Below are 12,748 nucleotides of genomic sequence, written 5' to 3' on the forward strand. Positions count from 1 at the left end.
GTAACTCCAGTTCCAGGGAATCTGACACTTTCACCTCAATGCATATAAAATAATGTGAAATAAATTATATATATATATGTATATACACACACACACACACACACACATATAATCTTCCACTGGGAAGTTATGGTGCACCCCTTTAATCCCAGCACTCAGGAGGCAGAAGCAGGTGGATTTCTGAGTTCAAGGCCAACTTGGTCTACAGAGCAAGTTCCAAGACAGCCAGGGCTACAAAGAGAAACTGTGTTTCCAAAAACTCAAAACAAAAACCCCCCAAAAGAAAAAGCACAGCAGACATTACTAATCAACTACAGAGACTCTTTTTCTCGTTTTTCATAGTGCCAGGATCTTTTGTAGTCCACTCCTGAGCTATCAGGAACAGGCCAGTAAGAAGGGCCAGGGTCTGTTCAGACGGGCTCACCTGTAGCTAGCGTGCTTCCTGCCTCGCCCTTGAATGCTGGGACAGGTATGCACTATCGTCAGGCTTGGACCTCCCCTCTCCTCACCATCAGGTAGTTTGGGCCCACACACGTCAATCACCTGCCCATCTTTTTGTATGGCCTGTGGCCCTCCATGTACCTCCTGAAGGCACCACCAGCCACAGGGTCAGAGGTTGATACTTCAGTTGACACTTGAGCTGTGTGGCCTTGGCAACCTCTCTGGGCCTCCATTTCCCCCCTCACAAGAAGAGGTCATTGATTTCCCTGGGAGATGATAGGGCAGCCTGGCTGAAGGACACTTCATGTTCCTTCTAGGGCCCACCAGGCATATCAACTGGGATTCTGTAGGGAGGAAAATAATACAAGCAGCCATTCCTTGACCAGCTTTTATTTTGGCCCTCGTACCCTGTCCATGGCAGACATCTCTTAGCCCTAGAGTCAGCTGGACCATCTTTGTGCTTTTGGGAAAAAGGGCATCTCTCCCCTCCCCTATTTCCTGCGCTGTACCTTTAGTTTGTAAACCCATCCCAGACTAGAGTCTATGCCTTAGCCCGCCAGCTGGGTCACACCAGGGAGACCTGAGCCCCACCCAGTGGGAGAGTTAAAAAGATAGGGACCAAGTCCCCAGAGGCACCTGTGCAGACAGCAGAGCTCAGTGACAGCTAGGCGTCAGTGTGTCTCCTGGTAGGGCTGGACTCCCTGGGGACAATGCCACCCCTTCCCTCCAGTCAACAGTAACGGGAGGGGGCGTTGCAGATACTAAACTTCACTGCTGGAAGAAAGACAAATGCAATACCTTATATACTTCAAAGTGAACCCACAGCCAAGCCCTGGTGCCTGAACCAGCAGGCAGCCAAGAGGCTCTGGTGGCAGAATCACCTACAGAACCCCAACCCAGGGCCTCCCGGGACAGAGGAGTGGGGCCAGGGTGAAATCTGTCCATCTGACGCAGAGACTGGAGTGAGTGTCCTCCAGTCCCCAGGGCAGGGCACTGAGGAGGACTGTAAACAAGACCCAGGTGGGGCAGGTTGTCCCGCCCAACACTCTGGAAGAGAGCCAGCACTGAGAAGGGACCCAGCAGGGAGGCCCACTGGTTGTCTGGAATCAGGCAGAGGTGAACCTGGGAGGAAGCTAGGCCACAGCCCAGGACTGGAGGTTACTTGGCTCTAAGAGGCCCTGCCTGCCAAGGCCGGGCAAAGTCCTGCCTTAGCTGGTTCCAGGCCAGGGCTTTGGGGATTTATCCAGTTTAACTCCACCTTCTACCTGCTGCTTCAGACCCAAATGAGCAGCCCAGGCAGCAGCCTCTGGGCCCAGGCTTCCTGACCCTTGTGAGGACCGGTACTAGGTGGACCTTGGGCCCCATGGGCCTGTGGCCTACTCCAGGGCTGTCCTGGGGCAAGGCTCTCTAGCAACCAATTCCTTGAGTTCTTGTAGAATGTTCAGGTCCCAGGTTCTTCTTGAGAGTAACTGCCACTGAGCCGAGAGGTCAGGTCTTCTGGGTCACATGTCCTTTGTCCCCCGGAAGCCTGGCTTGACTCAGGCTTCCCTCACAGCCAGTAGGCCCCTTAAGGCTGGTCCTGGGTATGAGTCCCACCAGACTCAGAAGGATGCCAGGAGACCTCCAGGCCTGCTAGGCCAGTGTGGCCTCCACGCCACTGGCTCCTGAGGGCCCGCACCTCCAGTCCATACTGCTCATGTAGCTGGGCGAATGATACCAAGGGCCCATTGGTAGCAGAGGCCCTGCGACGGGGCGGTAGCGGTGGGCGCTGGGGGGCTGCAGTGGGTTGCTCAGGCAGCGCACTCCATACTGCCCGGCCATTCTCCTTGGGTCGCGGGTTCGAGACTGGGCTTGGGCTGGCCGGCAAGGCATTGGCAGGGCTTCCCTCCCGCATGGCTGCTAGCTGCTGCTCCAACTCACGCACCACCAAGCGCAGGTAGTGGAAGCTGGCCCGTGACAGCGCCTTCACCCAGCCCTCCAGGGCCGCCTGGCTATCAGCTGCCAGCACGTAGGGCCGAGAGCGACCGCCGGCAAAGTGCACAGCGAAGGCAAACTCCTCCCGGACATCCACCAGCTCCACCGTGCACCCCTCCAGCAGGATGACGCCCAGCGGCTCGCGGCTGGCCTCTGTCTCGAAGTAGAAGAGCATGTTGCCACGAAGCACGAACCAGCGCCGGTGCGAGCCCGCCCCGCGTCCACCACGCTTGTGGAGGAAGCCAGCATTGTCCACTGGAGCATCGCAGGTTGCGTAGAAGGCCAGGCTGCGCTCGTTCAGCTTCATGGCCGCAAGGCCTGCGCTTGTCCCCTGCACCAGAGCTGATGTTACTCCTAAGATCACCAACTCCCGGGCCACCAGTAGCCACCTTCCACCACGCCCACACCAGCCCCACAGTGAGCACGGGGAGACGAGACTCGAACCCAAGTCTCACGCGGCCACTGGGAGCCCTCCTGCTGCCCCTGATTCAGAAAAGAACATTAAGCATTCTGAGCTCTCTCGACACCTCGCAAGTTAGCTCCAGCAGGCAATGACCTTGGGTGGCCCAGGCTAGTGACCATGCCTCAGTTGGAGAAACAGAGGCACACGGAGGAAACAACCACACAGCCAAGGTCACAAAACAAGTTGGCTAGAGCCTTTGTTGGCCCCAGGAGGTCCCTGAGGTCCCAGCTCTGTGACTCAGCCTGGTGAGAGGTGAGCCATAGAGCATGGCAGGTAGGGGAAGAGTGAACACAAAGGCCCTGTGCTGAAAGGCTGTGAGGAATGGGGACCAGAGGGGGTGGAGGAAAACTCACCCAGCGTGCTGAAGCAGCTGTCAGCAAATAGTCTAGGTGACAGGGAGGGGCAGGGCACTCTAACATAGGGGGGCAGCAGTGGGCAGTAGGACCTAGCGGGCGGTGGCACACGGGTGCCCAGTGTGGCGTCTTGGAGGAGGTCCTGCGCCCTGCTGCCCCTGTCACGGCCATACTTTTCAAGAGTATGTGAAGAATCTGGAATGAGTAAGCACTCAGCCAATGTCCACCTTCTGCCTGGGTGGCAGGCACTGCCCGAAATCAGGAGGAATGAGGCCTGGGTGGCGGCTCTGTGGGGCCAGGCTGTCCCACCTGATAGGTGGAGGGAGAAGCGCCTGCCAAACAAATACTTATTTCCTGCCACCTTCTGCCACCCACACTGCAGTCAGGGACAGCTTCCTGCCAAGCTGGAGGCTGAGACCCGCTTATCCCCATGGAGCAATGGGGCTGGGACCTCAGCCCCTGATGGCTCTGGTGTGTTTAATCCTCACTCTGCCTCCTTGTGCTGTGTGGCTTCTTATATCCGCTGTCCCTCTCTAAGCCTGTTTCTGCGTAAGTAACTTATGCATCTCTCCCAAAACATCCGTCGTGCTCACCCGACCCTGCTCACTCAGTTACAAGTCAGCTCAGTCTCCAGGCTGGGTCACCTCGGTGCGCACAGTCAGCCTCTCTGGACCTCTAGTTCTTCATCTATGAAATGAGAGCAAAAGTGTCTAAGTCAAGTTTATGGCAATGAGATCGGGACCCGGGGAACAGGCCCTCTGCCATGGCAGCTGTTAACAGTGTACTCTGCCTCCCTCTAGTCTGTCCTGTCTCAGTGAATGGCCCCTGGTGTACCTCTCCCCTCCAAATCTAATCACTGAGGCCAGGTGATCCTCCCATGCCCACCTCAGTCTTCCAAAGCAATGATCTTCTACGTCCCCATCTCTGTTTTCTGGAACCACTGCAGTAGCCTCTACAGCTGTCGCCTGCCTCCACCTTTACCCTTTCCTATCTTGCCACTCAAGGTAAGATCACCTCTCCTAGACCCACAAAGGTGCCCTTATCTCCCATAACTTCTACCCACTTCTCAGCTCCCCCAATCTCAGCTCCTTTCCCAATCTCTTCCTGCCTTTCTGTCCCCCAAATGCACCAGACACTTTCCTACATCAGGACCTTTGCCCTGACTGTTACTCTCTGCCTGGGCTGCCGTTCCCTACCACATGGTGGGCTTCACCACTGCCTGGGAGAGGCATCCTCAGACCACAAGACACCACCGGGCACTCTACTGCACCCCAGCTGAAGATTACCTGGCTCATTCATGCCTGCTCCAGGAAGGGAGGGTTTTTCTGTCTGGATGTGAGAGCCCAGTGTGTAGCAGGTACTCCTGGGAGCCTACAGGGCAAAGCAAACCTTTGTCAAGATGAGGGCGCTGTGACAAGGAGTGGTCCCCATTCCGCATTCATGGATGGGAAAACTGACCTGCCCCAAGAACAGGGCTCAGAGCAAACAGCCCAAGTGGGGCACTAACCTAGGGGTCATTCTACCCCATTAAGACTGACAATAACTTGCCCAGTGCCCATCACCTACCCACCCTGACTGCTCAGATGGGGCCACCCTAGCCCTAGCAGACAGAAAGCCCAGCCAAGTCCCTGACCCTTGCCTCCTCCAGCTAAGCAAAGAAAAAGAGGCTGAGACACAGGTTTTAGCTTCCCCTGGAGGGAGCAACTGCTGCCCGTTTTCTAACCACCCTTCGCTCCCTCCAGTTCAGTCTGCTGAGGGCACCACACTATTGAATCAACAGGGCATGATGCTCTAGTAACCAGATTCCTGTCCAAGTTGGTCTAGGGTGGAAGACTAGTCACAGCCACTTCCCAGACCTCAGTTTCTTCAATGGGCTTCAAGGAGGCTCAGAAGATAAAAATAAGGACACCCTGTGACAAACTACAGGGGAAACATTCTGAAGCAGGCAGAGCACCAGCTGTGGTAGCTCACACCTGTCATTCCAGCACATGGAAGGTAGATGCCAGCCTCAGCTACAGAGCAAGACCCTGTTTGATCCCAGCACTCGGGAGGCAGAGGAGGCGGATCTCTTGAGTTAGAGGCTAGCCTGGTATACATATAGAGTTCCTGGCCAGCCACAGCTACACAGTCTCAAGACCCTGTCTCAAAAAACAACAAACCAGTTCAGTGGATAAAGGTGCTTGCAGCCAAGCCTTCTGACGGGAATTCGATGACCAGAAACCACATGGTAGAAGCAAAGAACCGACTCCTGCAAGTTGTCCTCTGACCTCCACACGCACGCACGTAAACAAAAATAAATATTAGAAATTATAAGACAAGTGATGAGTCCCCTATCCGTGGGATTATAGCTGGCTCCAGAGCTAGAACTCGAGAGAAACTGAAGCAAGCAGAACCGCAAGCCCGGGCGGTGCGAAGCAGGACCGCGATGGAGGCCGCGGGCGGGTCCCGTGCGACAGCCGCGCAGATCCAGTCCCCGTCGCCGTCCCCGCCCACCGGGTCTCACCTGGCTGAAGGACTGCCGCGACCGTCTGTCAGTCCCATGGCCCGGAACCGCTTGGGGAGCGGCGGCGAACGAGCGCTTTGTTCTCCCCACCGCCGAGCTGCGGAGACCTGCGAGCGCCCCTTTAACCCTGAGCGGCCCGCCCTGGAGGGGCCCGCCCCCGAGCCCTACATGCCCGCCCATTGGCCAGCCCCCACAGGCCCCGCCTCCGAGATCGCCACGCCCCCACTCGCGAGCATGGAAACCACTCTTAAAGGGACCGTGCTGAAGTCACTTGGAGTCTCCAGGGTTCTGTCCTAGAAAAACGGAGGATCTGAGCCAAGGAACAACTAGAACAGCTTCAGAAGTTAAAGACACAAAGCTTGCGGCACGGCTCAGCGAGTAAAGGCGCTTGCTGCCTAGCCTGAGGACCTGAGCTCAGTCTCTGAGACCTATAATACGGAAGGGTTCAGAGCACTGACTCCTACTAGCGCACGACTCCTACTAGCGCACGGTGGTACGAGTGTGTTCACACACACAAACACACACACACACACACACAGAGAAATGTAAGAGATGGGTGTGCTAATGCAGACCTCTAATCCCACCGCAGTGCAGGCAAGAGGCAGGTGGGTCTCTGTGAGTTCAAGGTCAGTCTGCTTCACACGTTCAGATCTAGACTAGCCTGGACTCCAAAAAGGAGAATCTGTCTTTAAAAAAATTAACCCATGGCGTTTCCAGACAAAATCAACAGGTCTGTTGTAAATGTGCAGGACACATTTACATTTGCCCAAGTCAACATTTGCCCAAGTGAAAAGGGAAAGTTCTAGAAGTTAACAAAGCCCGAGGTCCGCGGAACCACTACACCTTTGTGTGCTCTCTCAACAGAAGCTCAGCGTCGCTGGGCTTCCACATTTTGTCCGTAAAATATAAAGACAAGCGAATTATTTACAGGGTGTGATTCAGCTGCAGGCATTCTCAGTAAATAGGAATTGCTGGAGTTTTACTTTCTCCCCTCCTCTTCCCAAAATAACACGGTTCCACCTCCCAGAATCTTTTACTTCCTATTCTTTCAGCCTCCTCACTTCCTTCTACCTTCCTATCCCGGGTCCTCCCAGCCTGAGGACAAGAGAAAAACAGGACAGACCAGGATCCCTGCTCATTCCAGATCGGCTCACCAGCGCCTACTATGTGCAGCCTGGTCCAGAGAGAAGTAGCCAGAAGTCAACCAACAAACAATGCTAATGTGTGGTGTGAGGAAGAGAATAGGCAAGAGCAGGAGGACAGCCTTAAGACAAAGTCTCAGACACAGCCCTTGAGGAGCAGCGACCTAGCGGGATGTGTGAGAACCTTGGGAGACCTGCAGGAAGGGGTCCCCCGAACAGCAAGTCCAACAGGCCCAGTGTGCAAGTGGAGGAAAAAGAAGTTAGGGCCGCAGGCTTTTACTTGGCCGTATTGCAGAGAACACCGTGAAACTGGAGGAAAATGTTGCTTTCAGGCATGCGTGGTAGCACGCACTTGTAATTCCAGCAATTGGAAGAGGCAGGAGGATGGCTGCAAAGCCATAACTACATAGCATGATCCTGTCTTAAAAAATATTTTTTTAATTAATGTAGTAGATCAGGTTGGCCTTGAACTCATGGAGAGCATCTTGTCCTCCCAACTTTAGGGGAGGATTAATGACGGGCACTATGATGCCTGGCCTGTGGGGATTTTGAGCTGAGATGCGGTCTTGGGGGGCTGGAGGACAAGCATGAGCCTAGGGCACGGATCTGAGTAAATGCTGCTGGCACCTTGGAGGGCAGTGGGACAGCAGAGGTGGGCAGTGGGCAAATTTCGTGCCTGGTTTTAAGATATACACAGTTTCCTGATGGCTTTCTATGTGGAGAATGAGAGACTCAGAAAAGGGGTTGAGGGCTGGAGAGATGGCTTGGCGGTTAAGAGCATGGTCTGCTCTTCCAAAGGTCCTGAGTTCAATTCCCAGCAACCACATGGTAGCTCACAACCATCTGTAATGAGGTCTGGTGCAGGCAGACACACAGACAGAATATTGTATACATAATAAATAAATAAATAAACAAATGGGTCTGAGAAATGGACAAAATAGGAGAGTCTGGCCATCTAGAGAAGTTGTCACCAAACTGACATGGAGCCAGCAGGGATCCATGTTGAAAAATAAAGGCCAGCCTACCTCACACCACAGACCAAGACTGATGCCAACAGACCTCAGTACGAGAGAGACCCCGGAAAACCTCTAGGGGCCTGAGGTGGAGAGCACTGGCGTGAGGCCCTGGTGAGATCTCCAGGTGGGAGGGAAGTCCCAGCCTCACTGAGGGAGGAAGGGAAGAAGGGAAGTCCTGAATTAATCCATCACTAGTCAGATGTTGATCAGTCAGTCATCAATTAGTTCTCAGGGGTCAGCAGGTCCTCAGTCAGTCCAGTCATGTCTGTCATCAGAAGTCCTCAGTCTCGGTCACTCAGTCGTCAGTCCCCACCCAGCCAGTTGTCAGTCAGTCTAGCGATCAGTTGTCAGAGTTCTGAAGTCAGTCATCAGACAGTGGTCAATCGGTCCCCTGTCCATCATCGGTCAGTCTGCCCCAGTCAGTCTAGCATGCCTGAGGCCCCAGGTTCAGTTCCCAGCACCACCAGATAAAGGAGACTTAGTCCCCATTCCTCAGCCCTAGCAAACTTCAATTTCCCCTCTGTGTGGATTCCCCATATGGATTTGCAGGACCCATGGCATTCGTTTCTCTCTGTGCATTTTCACTCTCCGGGGCTCCAGAGCAGTTCATGCTGCAGCTGATGGCATCTCCATCCTTTTCGTGACTGAGTAACGTCTCTTTGTTGCTTGTCTGCCCATCCACGGAGGGGCCTTCGGCTGTCTCCACCCATGAATAGCCAATACGTGAGTGGCCGAGGACTGAAGATGGGTGGAAAGGATTATGAATCAGAAACCTCAGAAAGGGGAATTTGGGAACCTACGCTGGGCTGTGGCCACAGATAAGGTTTTGCCTTCAAACCGCGTCTCCAGTGCAGCACACCCCATCTCTGCGGCCACTTCCCTGTCTCAGTGCCCTTTCCTCCTCAGGGCAGTGGGTCCTTTCACCTTCTCCTCCTCCTCCTTGGAGCCCCCTGGGCTCTCAGCTCCATGCTCCTCTGAGCAGCCTCAGGGATCCTTTTGAAGCTTGCCCCAGAACAAATCCTGCCATTGTCTTAGTCAAAGGCATGTCATGGCTCCTCATCACCTCAGAAACAAACCCAGAGTGCTCCCTGCCAGCCAGGAAGCCTTCCTTGCGCTGGCCCTGGCCACTCCTCCAACCTCCTCCCACGTGGTTCCCTTTCTCCCTTGTCCCACCATCACTACCTGCCCTCCCTGTGTTCCAGGACGCACTGTGCCCCAGACCTCTTCCTGTCTACTGTTCCAGAAGACTCCCCACATCCTCCAAGACGCGGCTACCCCATCTGATTCCTGAGGCTTTACTGGGCCACTTCCTCTTCAAAGAGGCAGACGAACCCCAGCCCTTTGTACCTTCTTTCCTTTCTGTCATTCACACAGCCTTTAACATTTAGAGAGCTTCTGTCCTGGGTTCTCAGAAAAGAAGTTTTTAAAAGTGCCATGATAAGGTGGCCACACTTTTAATCCCAGCACTTGAGAGGCAGAGGCAGGCAGATCTCTGTGAGTTTGAGGCCAGCCTGGTCTACAGAATGAATCCCAGGGCAGCTAGGGCTACACAGAGAAATCCTGTTTTTTTTTTTTTCAAAAAGAAAAAACACAAAACAAACAAACAAACACCCCAGAAGCTTGAGACAGCGAACTCCACAGAAGCAGGTACAAGGGAGCAACCGCTGAGGGAATAGGCTGAAACCAGAGACCTTTGTGGGTCAAGGCGTGAGTCTGGGACCTCTGAGGGAGTGGGCCTGAGCCAGGACCTCTGCCAGAGCAGGCCCAAGGCAGCAACCTTGCAGAAAGAGCCCCAAGCAAGCAATCTCTGTGGGAGCAGGCCCGACCGACCCCTGGTATTGCAGAGGGAACCCCAGGAGCGCCTAACGACCTCTAGGAACACTGAGTGACCAACGGCATGACTGAAACCATGGTCGTGACTGCACCACGAGGAGCAACCATCGGAGCCTTGGATCCACTGGCACCTGGAAGATTGATCACCAGAGTCACAGACAGCACCAACTACACCAATCAGAGGACAAGATGGGTAAACAAGGTAAGAACACATGCAACACCACAAAGAGCAACAAAACACCAGTAAAATCTAGTGACCCTACAACAGCAAGGCTTGAACAACCAAATATAGATGAAGCAGAAGAAAATTACCTAAAAAATAACTTTAGGAGAATGTTTGAGGCCCTCAAAATGAAAAATGTACTCAAAGAAATGGAGGAAAAGACAAACAAAAAAAAAAAAAAAAAAGGAAGACATCAGCAAATCCCTTAAAGAAAATCAAGAAAAAGCAAGCAAACATGAGAGAAACTATTCAAGACTTGAAAACTAAAGTAGAGACAATAAAGAAAACACAAGCAGAGGGACTTATAGAAACAGAAATCATAAGAAAATGATCAGGAACCATAAATACAAGCATAAACAGCAGAATACAAGAGACGAAAGAGAGAATCTCAAGCGTTGAAGATACAATAGAAGAAATAGACTTATTGGTCAAAGAAAACATTAAATCTAACAAAAGCTTAACCCAAAATATCCAGGAAATATGGGACACCATGAAAAAACCAAACCTAAGAACAACAGGGATAGAAGAAGGAGAAGAAATCCAACTCAAAATCACAGAAAATATATTTAACAAAATCATAGAAGAAAACTTTCTCAACCCAAACAAAGATATGCCTATGAATTTACAAGAAGCTTACAGAACACCAAATAGACTGGATCAAAAAAAATTCCTCTTGCCACATAATAAACAAAACACTAAAAATACAGAATAAAGAAAGAATATTAAGAGTTGCAAAGGAAAAAGTCCAAATAACACATAAAGGCAGACCTATCAGAATAACACCTGACTTCTCAATGGTAGCAATAAAAGACATGGTCATGGTCAAGCGTTATGCAAACATTAAGAGACCATGGATGCCAGCCCAGACTACAATATGCACCAAAACTTTCAATCACTATACATGGAAAAAACAAAATATTTCATGAAAGAATCAGATTTAACCAATACCTAGTCACAAACCCAGCCCTACACAAAATACTAGAAGAAAAATTCTGACCCAAAGGAGTTAGCTACATTCACAAAAACTCAGAAAATAGATAATCTCAGAGCAGCAAATCCCAGAGAAGTCAAAGAACACTCACAGTAACATCACAAACAATGAAAACCGAAGTAACAGGAACTAGCAATCACTGGTCATTAATATCCCTTAATATAAATGGATTCCACCAGGCGGTGGTGGCGCACACCTTTAATCCCAGCACTTGGGAGGCAGAGGCAGGCGGATCTCTGTGAGTTCGAGACCAGCCTGGTCTACAAGAGCTAGTTCCAGGACAGGCTCCAAAACCACAGAGAAACCCTGTCTCGAAAAACCAAAAAAAAAAAAAAAAAAAAAAAAAACCAAAAAAACCAAAAAAAAAAAAAAACAAAATCAGAATCCATTCTTCTGCTGCATACAAGAAACACACCTCAACCTCAAAGACAGACATCACCTCAGAGTAAAGGGTTGGGAAAAAATTTTCCAATCAAATGGACCTTAGAAACAAACTGCTGTAGTTATCCTAATAGCTAACAAAATAGACTTCAAACTAAAATCAATTAAAAGAGACAAAGAAGGACATTTCATATTAGCCACAGGAAAAATTCATCAAGAGGAAATATCAATACTGAACATCTGTGTCCCGAGTACAAGGGCACCCTCATAAAAAAGGAAACACTTCTAAAGTTCAAATCACACATTAAACCCCACACACTAATAATGGGAGACTTCAAAACTCCACTGTCACCACTGGACAGGTCTGTAAGAAAAAAATTAACAGAGAAATAAGGGAACTAACAGATGCTATGACTCAAATGGACTTAACAGACATCTATAGAACATTCCATCCAAACATAAAAGAATATACCTTCTTCACAGCACTACATGGAACCTTCTCAAAAACTGACCACATACTAGGTAAAAAAACAAACCCCAACAGATACAAAAAAATTGGAATAACCCCAGGTATCTTATTGGATCACCATGGTTTAAAATTAGCATTCAAGGGCTGGAGAAATGGCTCAGCGGTTAAGAGCATTGCCTGCTCTTCCAAAGGTCCTGAGTTCAATTTCCAGCAACCACATAGTAGCTCACAACCATCTGGAATGAGGTCTGGTGCCCTCTTCTGGCCTGCAGGCATATACACAGACAGAACATTGTATACATAATAAATAAATAAATCTTTAAAAAAAATTTAAAAATTAGAATTTAACAGCAACACCAATTCCAGAAAGCCCACAAACACATGGAAATTAAACAGTGCTCACCAGAATCATCAATGGTCAAGAAAGAAATAAAGGAAGAAATTAAAGACTTCCTGAAATTCAATGAAAATGGCGACACAACATAACCAAATTTGTGGGGCACAATGAAAGCAGTGTTAAGAGGAAAGTTCATAGCACTAAATACCTACATAATGAAGCTGGAAAAATCCCACACTATTGAATTAACAGAATTAAAGAAAACTTTAGAACAAAAAGAAGCAAACTCTCCTAAGAGAACTAGACATCAGGAAATAAAGTAAGAGGTGAAATCAACAAAATAGAAACAAAGAAAACAATACAAAGAATCAATGAGACAGAGTTGGTTCTTAGAGAAAATCAACAAAATAGACAAACATTTATCCAAACTAACCAAAAGGCAGAGAAAGAATATTCAAATTAACAAAATCAGGAATAAAAGGGGGACATAACAACAGACACAGAGGAAATTCAGAGAATCATCAGGTCATATTTCGAAAACCTGTACTCCACAAAATTGGAAAACTTAAAGGAAATGGACAACTTTCTTGATAAATATCACTTACCAAAATTAAATCTAGAC

General features: G+C 50.1%; 1 protein-coding gene across 3 annotated transcripts; it reads right to left on the bottom strand.

Moving 5' to 3' along the window:
- Nucleotides 1–143: 143 nt before the first annotated feature.
- On the bottom strand, nt 144–5,850 carry Pheta1 (PH domain containing endocytic trafficking adaptor 1). Of its 3 annotated transcripts, none has more exons than XM_057763415.1 (4): nt 5,735–5,850; nt 4,518–4,602; nt 3,839–3,918; nt 144–2,746 (listed from the first exon to the last, which is right to left on the bottom strand). In XM_057763415.1, exon 4 carries the CDS (start codon nt 2,720–2,722, stop codon nt 2,009–2,011), a length of 714 nt encoding a protein of 237 aa, XP_057619398.1. In that variant the 5' UTR covers nt 2,723–2,746; nt 3,839–3,918; nt 4,518–4,602; nt 5,735–5,850; the 3' UTR covers nt 144–2,008. The 3 variants fall into 3 exon arrangements, with proteins under 3 accessions (XP_057619398.1, XP_057619396.1, XP_057619397.1); XM_057763413.1 differs by having other exon boundaries at nt 3,825–3,918; XM_057763414.1 differs by lacking the exon at nt 5,735–5,850 and adding an exon at nt 5,391–5,725 and having other exon boundaries at nt 3,825–3,918.
- Between the last annotated feature and the right edge of the window lie 6,898 nt (nt 5,851–12,748).

This window comes from Chionomys nivalis, chromosome 3, assembly GCF_950005125.1.
Source record: "Chionomys nivalis chromosome 3, mChiNiv1.1, whole genome shotgun sequence".
NCBI classification, from domain to species: Eukaryota; Metazoa; Chordata; class Mammalia; order Rodentia; family Cricetidae; genus Chionomys; species Chionomys nivalis.

Excerpts from the sequence above, each read along its gene's own strand:
- Pheta1 (XM_057763415.1), bottom strand. The coding sequence starts at position 2,722 with ATGAAGCTGAACGAGCGCAGCCTGGCCTTCTACGCAACCTGCGATGCT.